Here is a 25,356-nt window from a genome sequence, read left to right as displayed (position 1 = left end):
CACCCAGTATGAGAGTGTTAGGCTGGACCCTAATATTCTCCAGGGTGCTTAGGAATGTGGAGTGTAAGTCTTGGGACATGGTTGGGGACCTATAGCAGGCTACAACCTGAATCGCTGTCTTAACTAGTGCTAGCTGCACCTGAAGTATCTCAGATACGTTATGTTGGGCTACCAGTCGGAGGTGTGCGCATCCTTTATGAATATGGAAACACCACTGCCTTTGGAGCTTCAGTCCAAGTTCTGGGGCCGAAAGGTGTGGAATGAGTTATAGCCTGGTAGTGCAAGGGTGCTTTCTGCTGCTTTGAATCAGGTCTCTTTTACAGCACAAATGTCGATGTTCTCCACTTTAAGGAGTGCTTTGAGTGAGTAGCTGTTACGGTGGTAATTTGGTCTTTGGAACATCACCTAAAAAAAGCAATATAGGGGTGCAAGAGCCTTGGCTAGTATCCAAAAGCCCAGGGGTGACAGATTCAGGCCATTTCTGCCAAAGCATCAAGGTCTGTCAATTATGTCATCCCAGGCAGACAGATACTGGATCCCCTTAGAATGACACCAGAAACTTAGCCAATTGTTGAAATCAATCATTTTCTGCTTATACTGTGGGTATCATTCTGGGTGATGGTAGGATGCTGCTTAGGGCTAGGGTCATACCCACCTGGGCTACATAACCCAAAAGCTCCTCCATGTCTCTTTTCATGTAGTCCAGGGAGGTACATCTCAAGTCATTCACACCCACATGTACAATGACAGAGTCATATTTGTACCTGTTGTTGAGGGACCTGAGTGCGTGCGTTATGTGGCAGATCCTGCTGAATGTTACTTTCTCCTTATTCAACCTAGTGAGTGGGACATCAGTGTGCCTCACTATCGAGTCACCTATGACTAGTATGTTGAGCATGCTGTTTTGCCTTAGGCACTTTGATTGAGTGGCACACTGTTTAGGAGAGTTATGTGTCTCGTGATTAGTGTTGTGTTGTGGTGGTCAGGTGCATTTCTGCCTTGGAGGTCTCTGCTGTTTGCGTAGATTTTTATTGAGAGCCTTCACGAAAGTGGGTGTATGGTTTGTGTTTTTATGTGAAGGCAGTGCTACTGTGTGTTCTGGAGGGCTATGTGTTCCATGTGGTGTGGTGCAAGTGTTAACCTTCTCCTCTTGACCAGCTATTCCGGTCTTGGTTGGAGTGTGCGTGGCTTCCAATTTGGATATATAAGTGCATCTCTCACAAGTCTGAGTGTTGGGAGGTAAACGAGGAGGGTTGTCAGTGTACATGAAGCAGTTGCTACATTGCCTCAGGATGTCCAAGTTCAGCAGGTTAATAGGAGAAAGCACAGGAAACTGACCTTTAGACATGCCTGGAGGGGTGGGCATTAATAAATACTGGAGCTGTTTCCTTGTAGAACGTTTAGTGCTGGTAGCACTTTCTGTGCTACAATAATTGCTACAAGAAGTCTGGTAAAGTCCTAAACTAATAAGTTAGTAAAAGTGTAAGAGAGGAGAGAACTAGCAGATCTAAGGGAAAAATTGAAGAGCAGACTTTGGCACTGCTCAGAAGTTTACAGAGAGTCCTGGATACAGCAAATCTGTATCTGGACTAGATTAGTTACAGGAAAGGTGGGAAAACAAGCGCAGATGTGGATTTTTAAACCAGAAAGTTGAAAGAGATGGAAAAAACTGACCACACGGCCAATAGGCTACAATTTCTGGGCCAGAAACCACTCCTCCTGTGATAGATAGGCTACAGTGCTTACCACTCCCACTGATAAGCTAGAAGGCTTCCCTCCAACACAGAAAGGCTTGGGGGGATCAGAAGCTTATAAACAGTCCTGGATACAGCAAATCTGTACCAGGACTAGACTAGTTACAGGAAAGGCAGGAAACAAGCGCAAACACGGGCTTTTAAACCAGAAAGATGAAAGTGATGGAAAAACTGCTCAAACAGCCAATAAACTACAATTTCTGGGCCAGAAACCACTTGTAGAACATTTATACATGCCTGGAGGGGTGGGCATTAATAAATACTGGAGCGGTTTCCTTGTAGAATGTTTAGTGCTGGTAACACTTTTGTGTGCTACAATAATTGCTACAAGAGGTAAAGTGCTAAACTAATAAGCTAGTAAAAATGCAGGAGAGGAAAGAACTAGCAGATTTAAGGGAAAAATTGAAGAGCAGACTTTGACACTGCTCAGAAACTTACCAACAGTCCTGGATACAGCAAATCTGTATCTGGACTAGACTAGTTACAGGAAAGATGGGGAAATAAGCACAAATGCAGGCTTTTAAACCACAGAGTAGAAAGAGATGGAAAAAGTATGAAAGCAACGAAAAACTGGAAACCTGCAGCCTGCGATACCAGCACTGAAGTAAAAAGCAGTCAGAGTAACGTTCAGAAAGTTTATTAAAACTAGCAACGTTTTCGTCGTTACAAATGAACAACTTCTTCAGAAATGAATAATCACAGCAAATACTATCAAATTTAAAAGTTCTACTCTATGAGTCATGTTTCTATCGACCAATCAACTAGAGCTGTAATGTTTAATTAATTACTAGTTAAAAGGTATATTAGGTTGAAATAAAAAGTAAACAAAATATATACAAAGTATCCAAAATATTTCCTGGCGCAAACAGTAAAATCAGATAGTACAATAAATATACTAGTCTTATTGGCAATTATGAAAATATATATAAATAAAATAAAAATAATATAACTAATCATAAAGGTATAAAACATATAATAAACTAATCAGTAATCCAAAAATCCAAAAGTTGTTGTTATACATATTCCAACTCAGGTTTTAACATTAGTACTTCTAGGTAAACTAATACATTCAATACCTAAGGTAACTTTTTAGTTTTAACCAACATGAAATGTTGCAGTTGTCATTTAGACCTGGGTATGAGAATGCATTAAGTTTTAATTGCCATTCAAGTTCGCAGCATTCAAGTAATAATGATGTAGGACCACCCCTAGTGTTATCTAAAATTTGATCAATTGCCACGAATGAAAAGGAATGGTCAAATTTATCGCTAATGTGCTTAGCTAAAGCATTGTCTGTTTTGCCTTTAGTAATAGCATAAGTATGTTCATATACTCTGTCTTTAAATTTACGGTCTGTTTTTCCGATGTAATATGCAGAGCAGGAATTACACAATGCTTTTAGAATTACAGTCAATTCTGTATTGAATGAAAAAGTTTTTGTTAGCAATCTGAAAAAAATCAGTGGATTTTACATTTTTGCACATTTTACAAACACCACATTGGAAACAGCCTTTAGTTTTTTTAGTGAATTTTAGTGTCTTAGTTTCCAATGAATTCTTTAAATTAGCACCTCTCTTACATATGATAAAAAAGTTGAAACCAATCCTATCAAATAGTGCATCGTCTTTACTGAGAAGTTGGCAATTCTTATGTAAAATAAATTGTATCTGTTCACTGTCTTTATTAAACACCGTAATAAAGCTCGGTTTCTGTACAAGGGGAGTCACTTTCTTAAACTCTAAAGGTCTAATACAAGTGTCAGTAGAACAAACGGTACTAGACGCTTGATGTTCAATTATTAGGTTACCATCTTGTATACCAACAAGTTTTTTATCATATAAAATAGCCTTAAAAACACCTGTTGTCCGCTTGTTCTGAACTTCTATTACTAGTTCAGAAATTAATTGGTTAGGGTAACCACGATTTACAAACATATTAGTTAAGTTTTCACATTCCTTAGCAAAGTCAGTTTCTAAAGAACATAATCTGGCTGCTCTGACTAATTGGCCCTTAACGATAGAGCGTTTTTGCTTGAATGGATGTGCACTAGAAAAGTGTAGATACGAGTTGCAGTAGGTAGGTTTCCTATAAATGTTAGAACACAAATAATTCTGGTCTAAATTTTTGGTCAATCTCACATCTAAATAGTCAATTAATTGACATAATTTTAACTAACAACTTTTTCACCTTTAATGGTCAATACTGCTTACAAAAACATGGTGTAGCTATGGGCTCACCATGTGGAGCAAGTTTGGCCAATATTTTTGTAGCCTATTGGGAGAAAACTTTCATATTTGATATACCAGTTAAGAAAAGTATGATCAGGTACTATACCAGATTCCTTGACGACATTTTCGTCATTTTTAAAGGTGACCAAGTTGAGGCTAGTAACTTCGTGAACTATTTGAATACTACTACACCTTTTTTCAAATTTACCTTTAAATTTGATACAATGAGTATTGACTATTTAGATGTGAGATTGACCAAAAATTTAGACCAGAATTATTTGTGTTCTAACATTTATAGGAAAACAGGTGTTTTAAGGCTATTTTTTGTATTATTAGAAACTTGTTTGGTATACAATTTGGTAATGTAATGAATGGGTCTGGTAACAATACAATTATTTTGCTGACGCTTGTGGCATTTTGCTTAGGATTTAACTGTTTGAAAATATTTTAACCTGACAACCGGTTTTAATAAAAGACAGAACAAAAACATAAAGACAGGCTCTGAAATTAACAGCTAAAAATTCAATGCGGCATTGGTAGGCCACTGGCTGACAAATATATAAGAAGAGGTGTCAGAATTTGATTTGCTATTTAAATTTAATGCAAAATTCACTTGTTCACTACTAAAAATGTAATTCTAATGTTTGTAATAAATATGCCAAAAATCCAACATTTTTCATCAGATTACTAAAAAATTTTCATTTACAGAACCCGATATGATCTAAAGCATTGTATAAATGATATTATTCAATTAAGCCATGTTGCATCATCAGGCAAATGAGGTCATTCACGAAATATGTTTAGGCAAAACTTATTACTAGGGTGGCATGAATTCAATAACATTATGGGATGGCCTTTAATTGGCAAAGAATTTGAATGGTGCAATGCATCATGGTCTACATCGTATTAACAAGCAACTGCAATAGTTAAAAGCAAAACATTCTCATGCCAGTCTAAAATGAGTATTTCATGTTAAACAAAAAGTGCCTTAGGTATTAGTGTTACTAAATGCCAACAACTTTGCCTTTGAATGACAATTGAAATATTTATTACAATTATTATTTTTTATGATTAATTATGTTATTTTTATTTATTTTACCGCTAGTTAGACCAGTTATATTATATTATATACTATATATTAATTACCATTGAACAGTATATTGTGTACTATCATTTTATATTTGAATATATATTTTTATTTTTTTTTATTTCAACCTTTTAATCTTTGGATGGTTTTGTCTGATGAAGGCGGGACATAGTGCTTGCCGAAAGCGTGTACTTGATTTTACGCTCACTCTAAACTTGTTTCATTAAATTGCAACTTGAACTTTTGAAGCTGCAAGTTTAAACTTTTATAAGCTAAAGTGAGCAGTAAAGCAGAAAATAATTCAAGTTTAAGAATAAGTGTGGGTTGGCCAATGTGTCCCAGACTGTAATAGGTAGCATGAATATTAGACTGGCAATGAAAGCCACAGCTAAATTTCTACTGTAGGGAATAGAATGGCAAATAGAGGAGAAGAAGGGTTAATTACAGGAATAGAAAAAAACAGCAAGAAACCAATATCAAAAGAGATTCAGTCAACAAACTCCAAGGCAAAATAGGCAAAAAAAAACAAAAGATGCAATATAAAGAAATAAGGCAAAATTAAGACAATATAGAACTGAATAATAAGAAACCGCTAAGAATTATACTATATAAAGCATAAGATACTTTAATTGTATGTACTAAGTAGGAGTTTGCTACTCTTGTACTTGTGCTATGCTCGTGATCAGGTCGGTTAAGTCTTGCTATGCTCACTGGCCCCGGCGCCTGGCCCTGCCCCTCTGATATCCATGGCCTTTAGTCCCACCAAACTTATGCTTGGTACACCCCTCCTTATAACACCAATCTGCTTCCTACACTTCCTTTACTTCCTCTATAAATTCTCTACTTTCTATATTTTGCTAATTTACTATGGTCTATTTTATATAAAGCTATACTAAGACTTCATCCAAACTTCATCCTAAACCTTGCCTCTCTTTATTCTGCTATCCTCTCATCCCTTTCATATCTCTTCTCTATGTATGAAAAATTCAGATCATCAAGTGAAAATCCAACCCAAAAATGACAACCAATCAAAATTTTACAGCAATATATAAAGGGCACCATAATGCTTCCCCACATCCTACCCATTACTATAACAACTCAGCCTACAACAAACTCAGTTCAAAATCCCAAAATCCCAAACAAAATCAAAACAAAAAAAAAAAAATCATTAACTCACGTAAGCTTACTATAACCTTATTATGGATGGAGACATCCACCCCCTAACGGGCCCATCAAACCATTGATCACATCACTCTCACTTCAACATTACTACCAAAGGATCTGATCAACAACAGCCTTTGGCTTTTCATCTAAATATTACAAGTATAAATAATAAGATACATAGCCTGCATTCCCCTCTTAGCAATCCATTCTCATGATATTCTGTGTCTAATTGAAACCTGGTTAAAACCATCAACTTCAGATAATGAAGTTTTACCTCCAGGGTACAACATACTTAGATTGGACTGTGCTACCAAGAGGGGAGGTACCTGTACTCTTCAAATCAACTCTGTTACTATAGACCCCATTCACCCTCCTCAGCTGAATAATGCAGAAATTCTTTTTACCAAATGTAGGATTAATAACAACAAAAGCATAAATAGATATCCTCCCTTGGTTATCAAGTAACCATCCCCAAGAAACCATAGTACTTGGTGATTTTAACATAGACTGGAACACCTGTTCCTCAGAATCTCCCACTATTCATATTAACCTATATGGGTTTACACAGATAATATCCACCCCCACCAGGATAGAGAAATCTAATCGCAAGGAAAGTATATTAGACTGGATTCTTATTAATAGTCACCCCCAATTGTATACATTTGGGTCTCTCCCTGATGACCTCAGTGACCATTTTCTCACCTTTATAATTAAACACAAAACCAATAACCCCCCACCAGCCCACCTATAGAGCAGTTAGAAATAATAAGAACTTTGACTCTATCAAATTTCAAGAGGAACTTAAATCATGCAATTGGTCTCCCATGAAAAACTTGCCCCTAGATGAAGCTATCTCTTACCTTAATAACCATGCTCCTGCTCGCACCATTAGGACTAAAGCAAAAACTGCGCCTTGGTTCTATAAGGAAACCAAATCAAGAATTTCACTCAGAAATAAGGCATGGGCCACATGGCATACCACTAAATCTCCTCAAGCTCAAAATAAATATCGGCAATTAAGGAATGTGACTAAAAGAACATCTTTACTAGATAAAAAAAAAAATACTTTCATCTTCGGAATAGTAATGAAAAAAACCCTCAAAACTTCCGGGCAGGTATAAATAAACTACTGCACCCTGGTCAAACCACCACACCTACTCCTTCAGCCTCCGCAGATAAACCATCAGAGGATGCTGCTAATAACAGCTTCTTCACTGAGCTCCTTCCAGTCTCTACATCTAGTATCTGTTCCCTAATCAAAAAACTAAAACTCACAACCCTATCTGATAATCTTCTCCCTGCTGAGTATCTGCAAAAACCTGCAGATACTATAGCGTATCCCATTTCCATTCTAATCAATCATAGTATATCAGAAACTACAGTCCCCTCTCTCTGGAAAACTTCTCATGTCATGCCAGTCCATAAAGGAGGTAGCTCAACCAAACTTTCCAATTATAGAACTACAGCTATCTTACCACCACTGGCTAAAATTATGGAAAAGTGCATCCATAAGCAGCTTTTGCACTATCTAATCCAGAACAATCTACTAGCAAAATCTCAGCTTTAGGCCACATCATAGTACCACCACAGCCCTTCTTTCTTTCTCTGATGCTATTATAACAGAAACAATAACAAACCATCCCCTGCCCTTTTTTAGATTTCTCAAAGGCTTTTGATATGGTTAACCACCAACTACTTATTTCCACCTTGAAAGCAATTTCCTTAGACAATCATTCTCTCCAACGATTCCAGTCATATCTTTGTAATAGACAACAAGCTGTCCTATGGCAGAATAAACTATCCAACCTCCTTCCCAACCCCCTTGGAGTCCCCCAGGGATCTATTCTGGGACCTCTTTTGTTTTCCATTTTCACTAATGACCTCCATGTGGCCATTACAAATGCTAATTGCATTCAATATGCAGATGACTCTACTTTGATTTGCTCTGCCAACTCCCAACCAATATTGCAGACACTAACCCAAAATACATTTAATATAGTCGAAAACTGGCTTTCTGACCGTTGTTTAATTTTAAATCGAAACAAAACAAAGCTTCTAATTTTCTCTCCCACTCAAGGATCCTCTATACTACCCTTCTCCATTAAATCAAATAATGGTACTACAATTTCCCCTGACGTTTGCACAAAACTTCTAGGTGTCTTGGTTGATAATCTTAAATTTGACAAGCATGTCAATCAACCTATTAAAACCATCAATAAATAACTTGGTACATTATATACAATTAAACCTTTTCTTACCCCACTTGCTAGAATAGCCACAGCCCATTCTCATCTACTCTCTACCCTTTTCTATGCCTCCCCTCTACTTACTAACTTAAACAAAAGTGATCTTAATAAACTCTCTTCCTGTTATAACCACATAGCTAGATTTGCCACTGGTATGCCTTATAGAACACATCACTGTAAACACCTAAACTATCTTGGCTGGTTAGAGTTGCCCAGCCTATTAAAGTGCAACCAACTAATAATGGTTCATAAAGTACTTAACCAACCAGATAATATACCTGCTCTTAAAAATATTATCTACCCCCACTATAATTTTAGACCACTTCGCTCATCTAACAGACTGGTAGTCCAAACTGTTAAATCCAAAAACTTTGCCGGTGACTCTCTATTTGCCAATTCTGTTGGTAAAACTTGGAACTCTTTGCCTGATGACAGCACTCTAGAGACCTCTCTAACACAATTTAAGAAAAGTCTCAAATGGCATTTTAATATACATTGGCTATGTTCTTGCTCTAAACCTGACTAAATCTTTGGTAATACTTGTGTACTATTACTATTCAATCTGTTATTTTAAGTGTGCTATATCATAATTTTTTCAGATTGTATAACTCAAATGTCTCAACTGAGTCTGTAAACTTTTTTAAATGTGCATTTTTGTCATGTTTGCTTTTGTAACTACCTTTGCAGCTTTTCTCCCCGGGCCTCCTCTGAAAATGGGCATGTATCCAGTCGGACTATCCCAGTCAACAAATGTAAAATAAATAAAAATAAAATTATACTTATCACCAATTAGATCTCCAGATTGTTTGAGAGCACTGTTTAGTCAGAACACAAGGAGTTTCTAACAGTGTATGCAGGAATGTACAAACAGGGGCTATTTTAAATCAGCAAGCCTTGAAGCAATCAGATAACAAAACAGCTGTTAGATCAGTTTTATAAACTTTAACCCCACCACAGAAATAGGGAGAAAAACAGTTTCAGAAGACATCAGGAAAAATCCTTGGTAAAAGGACACCGTAGGCAAAAAGGGACTCTCCCAATGTGGGGCATGGTCTTTTAAAAGTTCATTTTCAAAACAAAACATCAGTTTTTTTTCTCCAGGGTTAGTAATGCAGCATCATAATCTCATGGAGAGAAACAGATTTACAATTCACATATATATTTGTAAAATATTATAAAACCACCTTCACTCCCAAGAAAACATACATGCAGATTCAGTGTATAAAACATTACTTCACAGATAACATGTGGTCATTTCAAACAAAGTATGATGTCATTCTATCATACTGTGACTGGAGATGGTACTACTGCCATCAATTTGCATTCCAGTGCCCATTTATCCACAGTAAATGCCTTTCACACAAATTCACATTTTTACACACACACACACACACACAGTTCCCAGGGAAGGTTGACACATTTCTCCAGTGCCTGATAGTTTTCTTCCAGTACTGCCAATATTCTGGATTATAGTCATGGATACCCAATTGCAGGCCACTCTTAATCACCAAAATATAAATAAAACAATTAATTTCTTTCACTGGTAGTAGGCTTAAGCAGTCTAGAGGAAAATGCTTTTCGCACAGCTTTTTAACCAACAGTAGTATACATAATGACCACATCTTCTCAGATAAGTAACAATTCATAAATATATAAAAACTACATAGTGGATGCCAGCCACAACAGCTTAAAGCTGAACAAATTAACTTTACTAAGATAAAGAGAATACTGCAAATGCATTCATACATGAAAGATGGCAGACACACAAACACACACACACGGAAGTAAAATAAAAAGCAATAATAACAGATGGGGTGCATGCAGAAGAATATACACACAAGACATCCAATCTCCCTGGCTATCTCTTACTGCAGAACCACCATCCTTAACTATTACAAGTTAGATAAAATGGTAACAAATGCTCGCAGATGGGTCTGCCACAAACACAACAGCATATTATCTTCACACATCATAGTGCATCACACAGTAGTATATACAATTTTCCCCCAGATTCCAATGTTCATTTATGACATTATCTTCCTGTTGCTCAGTGAAAACAAAAAACAAGTAATCAGACCAACCCTTCCACTTGTAAGTTTCCCAACACAAAAACAAAACAAAAAATTAATTATAACAGCTCAGTAACAATAGAAACTGTCAATGCATAACCATGTCTGCCTCCTACCATGGAGTTTCCCAGGGACAAAAGTTTAATCACTTCAGTCCTGTAATAACAGAAATTGCCAGCATAAATCAACTTGTATTTCCTTCACTTGACTCTACCCTGGTATGGCTTAATGAAAGTCATTAAGTCCATCAGAGACTGCAATAATTACATGTCACAAGACAGTTCCTGTTGTTCTATCTATTTTGTTACACTCGCAAGAGAAGTCAAAAAGTATGGGTATCCAACATACTTCAAAAAAATACTGCCTGTTTTTTTATATTAAAAAATACAAAAGTAACACACTCCTAAGGTGTGAAAACAAGTCTCACACTCCTAAGCCACAAGAACAAACCCAGTGACTGCACATGAACAAAACAGAAGAGAAGAAAAAAAATTGTACTTTTAACTCAATTTTCTTTAGCCTGGCATTACTGCTGGCATCCTTTCCTCCTTAAGAGCTTCAAGCAAGCCTTCTGGAGGCACCCCACAAGAAATGACGCTTGAGATAATGGTGAAGACCTTTGCTACCATTACCTCATGCCTCTTCTAGACAGACTGTCTGCATTATCAACCCTCCTGTACTGAAAAGTCATGTTATAGGACTGCAGGGCTAAATGTCTTGTATGAAACTATCCACTCTGTCCATCTGCTCATTGTAGCCACTTTCAAGAGCTACAGTCTGTATAGACAGTGAACTTTCTGCCATACAGGTGGGGTTACAGACTATAGCAAGGCACATATTCTCTATGACTGGATAAGATTCCTCCCCTGGATAGCTGATCTGGTGACTCAGAAGTATAAAAACCCTCAGTACTGCCCAGGTGACCCAGATTTGATTAGCTGCTTGGGGACTGTTAGGATGGCAGGGACGGATGGGCATTCATTGATGACACTCACAAAGGGAAGGCATTGTCCAAAGAGGGAAGCTGCCCTCAGACATCTAGTTAATATGCACATGGGAGGGGAGGGAGAAAGTGGGTAGGGCATAAAATAACCCCTCACAGATAGATGTTGATATGTCTGAGACCCCAGGACACCCTTAAGATATTCAACCAGCCACAGTCATATCAGAATAAGTCCAGGAGATAGGAGATTGGCTGGTAGACCAGCATGAACATGGAGCAATGGGGATCTGTGCCACTTAAATGATGTTAAGGGGAAACCAAAAAAAAAAAAAAAAAATATATATATATATATATATATATATATATATATATATATATATACACACACAAGTTAAAAATATATATATTTTTTAATAAAGATTGCTTTTTATTCAATCTCTCTAAAAAGTAAAAAAATAAGGAAGACGACTGAAACTTTGCAAAGGAAACACAGACAAGCTGATTTCAGAAAAGCATTTGTGGTTGGTTTTGCTGACTGTGTTAAAGAGGTACGAGAAAAAGTAGCAAGAATCAACAAAACCAACCTCGAATGCTTTTCTCACATCAGCTTGTCTGTGTTTCTTTTGCAAAGTTTTCACTCTTTTTCCTTATTTTTTTACTTTTTAGAGTGATAGAATAAAGAGCATTCTTTATTAAAAAAATCTTTTTTTACTTATATTTTTACTTAAAAACTAAAAAAAGGTGGGAAGTCAGCAATGCACACAACAGCTACATCCAGTGGGAACCAATTGTTATGCAATTGACAGTACTTCGGCACCCTGGACAGCTCAGTGCATTGAGGACCACGACAGAACCACACAGCGAGACAGCCACAAAGCCAATTTCATTAAAAAAATTCTACAAAAAAAAAAAAAAAAAAAGATTCCTCCCTACATTGAAGTCTACAGTTTAAGTACATAACAAGGTATGTGTCTTTCTCTGAGGAAACATAAGCACAGCTCACACCCCACAGTTATAAGCACCTAGCTGTACATTGAATGTTTGAGTATAATCAGGAATGGCTATAAACCAGGGGGGTCCACTAAGACAATCCTTGAGCTTTTGGAATGTCTGCATGAGATCAGGTCTAGGAATGACATTTTAAAATAACATAAGCAGCAGCTGCTATACATAATACAGCTATGGCATCATAATTAAATATGACCATACAGCCCCAAGTTTAACAAACTAGATCTGGTATTCCATTCTAAGAGTTTATCTCTACTTTCTTATTCTGGCAATGTGTAAGTCACTTGCATTTATAAAGTAACACCATGGTAGGTGTTGACAAGGACCTGGTAATTTAGAACTTCACATGGTGGAGGACATACTTTTTTTTCTTCTAAGACTGGTCTCTCTATCTGATGGCAGAATCCCCCAAAATAGAGTCATTTTTGATCAGCCTTACACAATACAATGAATCTTTCTGGTGAAGATGCATAAGCATTTTATTCAGAACATCCTGTAACCAAAGATGAAACGAGTTACTGAAACATGGCTGCTGTTACTCAGTCATGATGAACTACCTCTTGCAAAGGGAAGACATTTTCCAGTAATTAAAAGTACTCCTTAAAATTATTTTCTTAAAAAAATCATTAGATATAAACGAGGATGCATCACTAGTATCAGTTAAACAAAGAGGAGACTGAAAAGTTATATATTTTCCTCTTCTGATTCTCTCATCAATCCCTTTTCCTTTTTAAAGGAGAGGACATGGTAACAGCTGCTTCATTGTGCTGAAACTGACCTCTTGGAGTTGTTAAGGCAACAAAATGTTAAAGAAAAAATACATAAATGTACTGAGAAGCTATCCACTTGAAAAATGAATTGGCAAGTCCCTGGCAGTCAGTCTGTAATCAGCTGTGAATGTATCTTTGTTGGTGACACTTTCAGTTAGGGGACCTTTACTAATTTCCAGCTTCTTTCTTCTTCTGTTGAATTATATTTTTGGAACAAGGAATATTTTGTACTTTTTCATATTTAGAAAATCTTATATTTTCTTGTGTCTTGTAGAGTTCTTCATATGCCATGGTCTTAACTTTCCTATTAACAAGTAGTCCTCTTATGTTTTTTAATTTTCTACTCCTAATGGCTAGTCTGAACTTTGTGCAAAAATCAGAATCCACTTCAGTGTACTTGGTTCCAGAGTAAATCACAGACTATGTTTGGAAAATGTTTTTGACATTCTAACATGGAGAAAGGGTTTGCTAAATGGTGCCACACTTCTTGATCTAAAAAGGCTTTTAAAATAGTCAATCACATCCTTGTACTCAATAAACTGTCACTGTATTATTTCTCAGAGTTAACCTGCTGATTAAATACTATCTATCTAACAGATCTTTCAAAGTTATAGGAAACAACTCCTATTCTGACTCTGGGATACTTACACAAGAAGTTCTTCAATGTTGAGTGTTAGAACTCCTGCTATATTCAGTTTACATATGGCAGTCTACATTTGGGGCCCACCACATCTAAACTTCATTATGTATGCAGACAATATTGTACTAATTAAGAGTCATAAGTCATCATAACAACTATTTTCTGCCCAACGAGATAAATTTGCAACAATGTGGAACAGAACTTCAAAAAATAAACGGACAATTAGTACAAGCCTATCCATTTTTATGATCTATAGCACAGCAAAATAACTAAGTAATATGCATACAACTTGCTTAAAAGACTCTGCAGATACCTTACTTCTTTTCATTATACAACAAAGCTATTTAAGTATATTTCTTGATGACACACTGTACTTCCAATGCATACTAAACTCCTAACAACCACAGTCTTAAGCCAACTTAAAAGTAACATACAGCACAGTATTTCATCATATCACAGAAGCAGGTTGAACAACAGACATCAATGTATTAATACAAAGACTGGAATATGAATGACCTATTACTTACTGCACCTGTGCTGACATACAACACAGCCTTATTAAAACTCGATGGAAACAAACTCCTTAGGTTCAGACACCTTTCTTGCAGTAAAGAGCACCACTGTTTATCAATACAAAAAGTAAACGGGCTAGCAATTACTGACAGGGCCTCGTTTGGGTTACTACGTTAACTTTCAAATTCATAAATAATACACACTGCTGCCCCTTGCTAACAAATTATCAATACATGAATCATATTACACTTTCAGAAGTAAGACATACTGCACCTCACACTTCTGCACTGTATGATGAGGAAAATCCCTCAATGAGCTAGCCCCCCCTACTCATGGTACAATGATTCTAAACAGATCACTGCAACAAAAGATCTAGCATTATTTAAGAAGAAAACTAAACTTGCATCTGCAGAAATAATTTCAATACAGATGTGTTAATAAGGATGTATAATACATCTACCTTTTAGAAATTAATAAAATACATACACTAATATTACTAGCTATACAAAAATGTATTTTCTTAAAACATTTTAATTAAAGGCTTGTAATACACTGTTTTCATTTCCTCATTAAGCAAAGACTAATAATGTCTATAACTTATACTTGATGACTAATAATATCTATAATTTATACTTTGTACAGTTCTTAACCTACTGTAAATTTACATGTGTGTTTTCTGTTCTCTGTAAACATTCATAACCTTTCTTTCTACTATGTGACTGAAGTTTTGGCTGAAAAGGGTCTTGTAATGGTCCACCCCCATGTTAACAAAAACTAGATAATAATAAATGATCAGTCCAGACAAGAACAATTGAGAAGCAACTCTTATAACTTATAAAGAATCCTACAAAACAAAGGTACCACCCCTCCCTACCATCTTTTATGTACTAACGTCACAGCTGCAAAACAATGGAGGAGAGAGAAAATCCTCAATATAGTGCACAGAAGTCTCAAAAAACAGTTATACTGCGCTACATAAAACATAATATGAATAGTTATGATGTACAGTAAAAGCAAGCTAATGTGATCAAGAAGTTAGAACCCAATCAAATTACCTCTAAACAATGGAACAGAAGCTGAACATTGTTTAAATGTGGGAAGACAAAAGCTTCACCATTTCTGTGCATGCACCTAAAAGACAACAAAACAATCAAATGTTTGTTTTTCAGATAAAATACTAATGCAGATAATGTATAAAAATAACCTAGGTGAAATCTAAAAAATAAGTAATGGGAAAAGCAGAAATGCTGAAAAACTGGAAATATTCAAGGAGTGACTCAGAGGTGACAGTGAATTTAACTGATCAACATGAGCAGTAAGAAGAACTGAGCATGGCACAAACTGCTATAAAAGTATAGCTGGAAGGACCGCGCTGGTTGCACTTGTTGATAAACTGATGCAGGCTATACCAGTGACAACGATCTTCCGTACAACACTAATGTCCATGATAAGCTGTAAGTAGTTAATATTTACAGATTTGTTATGCACCAAAAATGGACTAATGCAGGTTGCAATGTTGATTTGATGCTCTTTTTATTTTTTTTTGTTCCACAGTGCACCCTGTGTGTCCATAAAAATGCTTCTGAGATAACTGTCAACCTTTCAGCTGCAGATGAAATAAATTCACGCTTTTCTGATTCTTCTGAATACAGTATCAACTTATTCCTTTCAATGTCTCCCTCTGATTTTTTTTAGTGGACATCTCCTAAACAGCATGATAGGCTTGAAACAGCAGCTAACTTAGTTGTGTTGGCCAAGCTGCAGGTATCACTTCTTTATTATAAATTTACTTACTTTTATTTTACTTTTTGTGTTCTGGGGAAATGGAACTGATATACTGACATACATAACATGGCTAGAATATTGAGGAAATTACTCTCCTCTCTGTTAGCTAGGTGCCACAATATATTTAACATACACCTAAACTACCAAACCTCAGGTAGAAGGGAACTCTGTTTAATGCCTCATCCAAAGAATGGCATCTCACGAGTACTGTACCCAATCTCCCTATGCTGCACTGAGGTGTCTGTATCGGTACAGGAATTCAAGCATCTGATAAGGGGACAGAATCTAAGAGCATTTTCAACTTCCTTGCATTACAAATGAGTGTGCCACCCACATAGGCTACTACCATTAACACACTTCCACACAATCTCTGGCAAAGGGATGAAGCTGGTCACCAGTGACTGATGGCTCACACTTAATACACAAATCTGACAGCCTTCCTGCTAACACAATCTGGCTTCAAACTTGTGCTGAACTTCAGCTGACTCTGACTTCAGCAGCATACCTACTTTGACTGAAATGTCTGAGCCAGCGATACCTCTCTTCTTCATCACTGATCTCCTGAACTAAAATCTACTTACATAACCTTATACATTTTGTTATAATGTATCTGTCTTTGGAGCTTTTCTCCCCAGGCCTCTACTGAAAATGGACATATATCCAGTTAGACTAGCCCGGTCAACAAATGTAAAATAAAAAATAAAAATAAAATAATACAACTAAATGCTACAACAAAAAACAAAAGAAAATGTGAGAGATCACAGAAAACATAAACAGTGTGAAGAAAGACTACAGAATCAAGTGCAGGCTGAAAACAGAAAGTGAAATAGATATTTTTGATTACACTGCATTCCAATACTTGAATTAAAGGGAAGGAAAGGCACTTTGTGATGAAAAAAATAACAAATAAGTATCTCTGTCTTAAACAAACTTTTTAAGACTCAAGCAATGATTTCTGCAGCCTTGGCTAGAATCACAGCTTCAACTGTCGAAAGAAGATTCAAGAGACTGATCTCAAAGAAAAAAACACAGAGATTATACTTGTCAGAACTTACCTACAGTGTTTGCATTTCACCCCAAACATCATATTTTTATGGCACACACTACATGTTTGTGATAACCAAGATTTCGTAGCAAATCTGAAAAAAATACAAAAATATAAACAAATTACAAACAATTATGACAACAGCCTACATACAAACTATGGAATAAGCATGCTTTAAAAGCACAACACAAAATTTTGTTAACTAAAATAAACAAACCTTACTGTTCATGTATAAACAAGAACTTTATTAACATACTGCCTAATTGCACTTTTTACCATACCATAACATTGCAATATCATGCTTTGTGTAGTCAGGACTACATCCAGTTGGGTCATTTACAAAGCCAGAAATACCTATACTGTTACAATAAGTTTTACAGGCTCTACAGAAAACTGCCCTAAGTCAAAAAATTATGTTAATTTCCATTTTCCCATGAAAATTATATTCTATTAAATGCACAAAACTGGACGTTCTTTACAATTTGCCTGTCTCTTCCATTCAAAAAAACATTAAATTTTACCTGCTCACTCTTGTGATGCATTCTCTTTTACTGATAGTGTAACAAGTGAAAACAAAATGTAGGTACTCCCCATAATGTTCCATGTGTGTTGTCCATCTTCACCCTCATTCTTACTAGGTTGGGTTCGGATCCGATCCTCGGATCCGTCTTGGCATACATTTCCAAGCTTGAGCCTCTCTGCCAGCTTGTGGCTAAATCCCTACCCCAGCATGCATTAGAACTCTCTCCAGAGCTTGTTTGCCCTAATTATAAGGCTATAAAGTATCTCCAATGTAATACGTTCAGTCTGATGAAGAAGGACAGAGGACAACGGTAATCCAATTGTGTATACTTGATCTCCTAGGAGTAAAGAAGGGAAGGGGGAAGGAGGGTGGGATGTAAGAATGAAGGCGAAGATGGACAACATGCATGAAATGTTATGGTGAGTACATAACTTCTTTATGTGATGTTGTCTATCTTGCCTTCATTCTTACTAGGTTGGGACAACGTCCCTAGTACAGAGTCTTGGGTGGCTCAAGGGAGAATATTCCTCAGAATCATGGACCCAAAGGAGACCCTATTCCTGGAGGCCAAATCAACTTCGTAATGAGTGATAAAGGTATATGGTTAGGCCATATTGCTGCTATACAAATGTTATCAATTGGCAATTTAGCAAAAAAGGCTGATGAAGTTGAAATTGCTCTTACAGAATGGGCTTTAACTCTTCGTGGAAGTTTTTTATTTTGAGACTTGTAGGTAAAAGTTGAAAGTCATTTAGAAAGTGTAACCCTAGAGACAGGAGATCCTTTCTTTGAATTTGAAAAAAAAAAATAACTGATCAGATTTTTGGAATTCTGCAGTTCTGTGTAAGTAAAAACATACGAAACACACCAACCATTTAATAACAAAAAATAACAACAAAACCGGAACCACACCAATGTATTTTAATTTAGCGCTTTCGTCTTAACAATGCAAAAGACTTCATCAGAATAAAACATAATTTGAACAGCCACCTTATATACCATTAAAAAACACCTGATTGGACAACTACAAACTTTCATTCCACATTTAAAGATATAGTACAGTAAAACCCTGCATGAGATTATCTATACAAAAAGTTAAAAATACATAACATATAAACAAATATAAAAATGTTTGCTTTTCTGTATGGTTTTGAACAAAATACCATGCTAAAAATTAAGAATGTGTTCAACTAGAAAAACATTTTCTAAAATATATGCTGTATGTTACCACATAAGAAACTGCAATGGTTTAATATTCAGAACTGGCTTTTAGTTTTAACACACTCTGAATTAAACATTGGTCATTCAGTCCAGGAGGGGGGTAACTGCACTAAGTTTAAGCTGCCATTGCAGTTCCCTGAACACCAAAAATTCATTATATGACCCCCCTCACTGTCCCAAATCTACGTGGTCAATCACCATGAATTTGAAAGTATGTTGTGGAAAAATAATCACATATTTTGCCAAACCGTTGTTCCTGCCATCTTTCTAATATTATAAATATGTTGATAAATTCAAGTACGGAACTGTTTGAGAGTTTTTCCCACATAATATGCAGGACAGTGTTGGCAAGATGCTAAATATACCACACCCTGTGATTTGCAACTATATTTCTTTTTAAGTTTTATGGACCCATAATTATGGCCATTAACTGAGTTACATTCTAAAATGTGTTAACATTGAGTACAGGACCCACACTTAATCATCTTGCCCTCTGAATTAGTTGTCCCTTCCCTTTCCACCATGTTTTTTATACATACATCCTTCTCGTACACTATTTGTGGTCTCTCCCCCACAGCTTTAATATGTTGGGGGCCCACCAAGAAAATTACCCAGTTTTTCTCAATTATATGTCTTATATCGCAGAAATCACTGTTAAAAGTTAAAACTAGTGCTCTACTGAAGTGGCTCAAAGAGTCCTTACATAGGTTCATAGGTTGGTACTAGGCTATCAGCTGGCTATTTCTTCCCACATTATTTACTTCCTGGACCCTGTCAATCCTCTTGAAGAGGTCCAAAAAGAGCACTCTGCTTGACATGTATGGGCAATCTATTCCAGCATGTTTTGTTTATTGTGATGACAAGGTTTAGATCCTGTAGCATGTCCAACAGCTCTGGGTTTGACATGGCCTAGTGAGGTATTTCTGAGGCCCTTTTCAGTTGTTTGTAGATGTCTTGAGAGGTATACCAAATGGGGCGTTGTATTCTATAATGGGTCTAATGAGGGATGAGTACAGTGGGACAATGACCTCCTTTGAGACCACTGTCCACTGTGTCCCTGTGTCCCTAGTCTCTATCACTGTGTTTGTGTGTGTGTGTACTATACCATGGATATTATTCATTTTACATTTTTCCCCAAAGGGATAACAATACATTTCTTGGCATTGAGCTTGAGCCCATCTGTTTCTATTTGTTTTGGAGTATTTATCCATCATTTGGGGATTCATAATGGTGGCTCCAGTGCAGTCATCATCTGGCAAACTTTTAAACTTTGTCCCTTAGTGTTGACCTGTACTAGAGAAGTAGATGCTAAACAAGAGCGGCCCCAGGACTGAACCGCAACCCATTGACATACATAGGGATTAATGCCCAACTTAGTAAGTTTATCTATGATTCCAGAGTGGGGGATGGTATCAAAGGCCTTGGCAAGGTCTAGATAGGCCTATAACTTGGGACTGGTTATATTCAACCCTATACCCATCAATGTGGTGAAAGCTCTCCCAAGTCTTTTTTGTACCACTTCATTGAAAATATCACTTAAAAAGTTCTCCAGGTACCCTCTTGTTATGAACATTTCCTTCAAAACCCCACATTGTGTCAGGAATTCATCTGTTTCTGAAACCATCCTTGCCAAATGGACGCATTGTCCTTTTACCAAGGATTTTTTCTGATGGATAGGGTGGTGACTAGAAATACAACAAGATGTTCAAATATGTGGGCTTCCTGTAAATATTAGAAGAAAATTCACCTCTTAGTCTGTTTTTAGATAACTTAATGCCCAAATAACTAATTTCCTCTTCCGATACATTCATGATGAATTTCAAAAATGTAGTAGACGTATGTAAGTATTAAAAAAAATCATTTAGTCTATCTCTCGTACCTGTCCAAAATATAATGATATTGTCCAAAAAACATGCAAAATATGTCTATGAATCTGAGAAATTACTGTTTAAAATTAAATTCAACTTCCAATAGGCCAATACTATGTTGGCAAAGGAGGGGGCACACGCTGCCCCCATGGCCTCTCCAGTTTTCTGCTTAAATTGTTGTTTTTCAAATGTTATGAAATTATTCTCCAGCCCTATCTCCATCAAGGGAGCCAAAGCAAAATTTTTTTTGTGTGTAAAGTCGGTGTATTTACTCAAATACTCAAAAAAAACACTCTATACCCAAGTTATGGGGGATCACAGAAAAAAGATAGACCACATCAACAATGATAAAAATTAGGTTTTCACTATACGAATTCTGATCAATACACCCCAAAAAATCCCAAGAGTCCTTGATATATGTAGGATGCTGTAAAAGTACCTGTTTTGTGTGCTTGTCTATGTATTAGGGTATATAAAAAGTTTTAGAAGCTCTAACATCTACTACTGGATGAAGTGGGGGATATCTCTTAGTCCCTTGTGTATTTTCGATATTCCAAATACTGTAGGGATTTTTGGACAAGATACATTTAGATTTTCTGGTTCTGTCATGGTAATTTGGTCATTTAACCTTAAGTCTTCTAGACACAAATCCACTTTGTGATAAGCTATATTCATTTCATTAACTGAAGATTCCTCACATAAGTCAGTAAATAAGATGGAAAACATTTTATTGATGCAGTCATTTTTGTTCATAATCACGACCCCCCCCCCTTGTCTGGTTTCATAATTCGGATGTTACCATTGTTACATAGTTGTTTGAGTAAATCAGACTCTGCCCTGGTTAAGTTAAAGGAATCGACTTGGTTATTTTTTTGATGTAATAACTCCGGAATTTCATCTTCACACAGCTTTTCAAAGATGGAAATGATGTAAAGAGGGGGGTATGAATGTGCTAGGTCTAGAACAACCTCTATTAGGTGTACTACTTGTAGCAAGTGTCTTTAAAATAAAAAGCCAGATTAAGTTTCCTGGTGAATAAAAAGAAGTTATGTTTTACCATAACATTCCATCTGTGTTGTTGATCTTCTTCCATTCATCACTGATGGGTTCAGTTCTGATGCCTCGTAACTGTGTCAGCCTAATACCAAGCTCACGTACACCAAAAACTCTCGAGCTAAGCTGCTACCCACAACACCCTTCTCCCTCTTACCTCAGATCGAGTTTGCATACGCCATGCAGAATAAAAGCAGAGGCCATTTGTGTGCAAAAGAGATCCACCAGGAGCCTTTGGTGGGGGACGGAGGGTGGGACATGATGAATGGAAGATCATCAAAAACACAGGTGGAACATTATGGTAAGACATAGCTTTTTTATCTGATGTTGTTAATCTTCTTCCCATTCATCACTGATGGGACAGAATCCCAAGCTACCTGAGAAACCTGGGTGGCCCTTATAGAAGAACATTCCTGAGCACCATTGAGCTAAAGGCCGCTATTCCCCTGGAGACCATATCCAACTTGTAATGTTTGATGAAAGTGTGAGGTTTAGCCCAAATGACTGCTGTGCAAATGTCAATAGAAGTTCTGGAGTGAAAAGCAATCGAAGTTGCTACAGCTCTAGTTGAATGCGCTTTGATACTGTGAGGTTTAGACTCATTTGTAAGTGAATATGAAAAAGCAATACAATCTCTGAGCCCACTTTGATAAAGTGGCTTTTGCTGCAGCATATGCCATTTTTTGGACCAGAGAAGGAAATGGAAAGTTGATCTGAATTGCGGACAGATTTAGTCCTGTCTAAGTAAAAACGTAGTTGCCTATGCACGTCCAATGAATGTAGACAGTATTCTCCTTTATTGGAATAGTTTGGAAAAAACACTGAGAGTTCAATGGACTGGTTCACAGAGAAATCAGAAATCACTTTGGGGAGAAAAGATGGATTAGTACATAGTGATACTCTGTCTTTATGAAAAATTAAGTACAGGCTCTTGATGCATAAGGCTTGTAATTCTGATATCCATCTAGCTGATGTGACAGCTACCAAAAATAGAGATTTCCATGACAGGAATTTGAGATCACATTTTGCAGTAGGCTCAAAGGGGGGTAAAGCGAGAGACTGTAGTACTAGGGAGAGATTCCATGCCTCTAACAGATGCCTGATTGGAGGTCTGCTATGAAACACTCCTTTGAGTAAGGTCTTGCATAGGTGGGTGGAGATAAGTGGAGTGCCCTCTAATCCATTATAAAAGTTGGAAATAGCTGCTAAATGGACTCGTATGGTAGAAGCTGATGCTCCATTCTCAAAAAACTCAGAAAGGTATTGAAGTATAACAGAGACCAGAGCTGAGAAGGGATCTAGCATCTGTTCTTTAGACCAAAGAGCAAATCTTTTCCATTTATCTCTGTAAAGTTTTCTGATGGATGGCTTATGGGAGGCCAGAATGATATCGCGAACAGGTGAGGAAAGGGTTTCCTGCCTGGCGACTAATGGAAGTGGAGAAACCAAGATATCAGCTTGAGAGTGGACAGATTTGGGAGAGTCAACCCTTGGGGGTAAGAAATTAAGTCTGGTCAAGGGTCCAGGATCCATGCAGGTTGTAAAAGGTGAGGCCGGAAGAAGGGGAACCACACTTGACGAGGCCAGAATGGGGCAATGAGGATCACCTTGCATCTCAACTGAATTGCTTTCTTTAAAAACAGGTGTATCAAGGGAATTGGAGGATAAGCATAGAGGAGACCCGTGGGCCAATCGTGAATCAGAGCGTCTCTTGGGGACTCCCCCTCTGGGAGAAAGAAGGCAAAAAAAGCTGCTGCATTTGTTGTTCGAAGGGGAGGCACAGAGATTGCAGCAAGGCTGGCTCCATCAGCTGAAAATTTCTGCCGTCACTTTTGGATTGAGAGACCACTCGTGTGGAAGGAGGATGCAGCTGCTCAGCCTGTCCACAATCACATTGGAATGCCCCAGAATATGCGTTACTATAAGAAAGTGGTTGGAAGCTATCGCCCGGTGCCAAATTCTCATGGCCTCTCGACACAGGGGGTAGGATTTGGTTCCTCTCTGTTTGTTTACGTACCAGACTACTAACATATTGTCTGACTGAATTGCAATCATTCCCGATGGAAGGAGCGGATATGCCTGCAATGCCAACAGCACCACTCTCAACTCCAGCTTGACCATGTGTCTTGGACTGTCTCTCCCTGAAAATGGCCCCTCCACCCCATCAGGGAAGCGTCCATGGTTACCGTGGCGTTGGGTTGAGGAGTCTGAAAGGGATGACACCAAAGTTCTGTGTCTGGCCTCATCCACCAGAGGAGATCTTGCTTGCAAGAGGTGGTAATGAGGATCTGTGAATTTAGGGGGTGAAGATTTGCCAACCATTGGAACAATAGGAGCCATTGTAATAGTCTCATGTGTAATCTTGCCAGAGGAACTATTGGAATGGCTGCAGCCATGGTCCTCAGAGCCTGGAGAACTTCTCTTGCTGACACCTTTCTTTGACAGAGTATCACCCGTACTTGCAATCTTAACCTCTGAAGCCTGTGAGCTGGTAGAGATACCAGGCATGTTCAAGTATTGAAAACTGCCCCTATAAATTCCACCTGTTGGGTAGGTGGTAAACTGGATTTCTCTCAATGTACGGATCATGCCTAGGGACTCTGCTAGAGAGAGTGTGTAACAGAGGGCTATAGTCAAAAGATGCTTGGTGGGGGCAGAAAGGAGCCAATCATCTAAATATGGAAACACCTGGAATCCTTGAAGTCTCAGATGAGCTGTCACCACTGCTAGACATTTTGTGAACACTCTGGAGGCCGTCGGGAGACTGAATGGCAGGGCTCGGAACTGGTAATGATTGGCTCCTAGCCAGAAGCAAAGGAGACTCCTGGAGCGTTTTTCCATTTTGATGTGGTAATATGCATCCTGGAGGTCTAGCAAGGACTTCCAAACACCCTCCCGTAAAAAATGGAGAATGGATTGAATAGTGACCATGCGGAATTTGGTTTGAACCACTGATTTTTTTAAATGGCTGAAATCCAAAATGGGTCTCCAATCCTTAGTCTTTTTTGGCACCAAAAAGAATCTTGAGTAAAAACTGGATCTGCATTGGTCTGAAGGGACTGGTTGGATGACTCTTTTTGACACAGCTTTCTTTTCTCTGAAGCCGCTTCTTCCCTTTGATTGGGTGGAACATCGGGAAGGTTCTTTGTAGGTTTTGGACAGGAGGTTAGAGGACTGTAATAGCCTCTGGAGATTATTCTCTGCACCCACTGATCTTTTGTAATAGAGCACCAGGCAGTTTGGTGCAGAGAAAAATGAGCCCAGACTGCTTCCAGAGGAAAGCAATCAGGCAACGCTTCAGGTGCGCAAAGACCGCCCGGGGAAACAATCCCTGGAGTCTTGGTTTTGGGGATCCCCTCTGCCCCTAAAGGGGTGTCTTCCACCATTGGAATCCCCTCTGCCTCTAGGGGAATCCTTGCCACGTGTGTTACGGAAAGGA

General features: G+C 37.6%; 1 protein-coding gene across 7 annotated transcripts in view; it reads right to left on the bottom strand.

Moving 5' to 3' along the window:
• The window catches only part of KSR1 (kinase suppressor of ras 1), a 1,687,803-nt gene that overhangs the window by 592,094 nt on the left and 1,070,353 nt on the right, over positions 1-25,356 (bottom strand). For all 7 annotated transcript variants that reach the window (XM_044054644.1, XM_044054643.1, XM_044054646.1 and 4 more), the window contains exon 7: positions 17,263-17,346. In XM_044054644.1, the coding sequence (XP_043910579.1) occupies positions 17,263-17,346 (84 nt within the window). The remainder of the gene's footprint in view (positions 1-17,262; positions 17,347-25,356) is intronic.

This window comes from Protopterus annectens, chromosome 13.part0 (genome assembly GCF_019279795.1).
Source record: "Protopterus annectens isolate FY-2018-M chromosome 13.part0, PAN1.0, whole genome shotgun sequence".
Lineage (NCBI taxonomy): Eukaryota > Metazoa > Chordata > Ceratodontiformes > Protopteridae > Protopterus > Protopterus annectens.
Note: the sequence above shows the minus strand (reverse complement) of the source record. Positions and strands in the feature narration are given on the sequence as shown.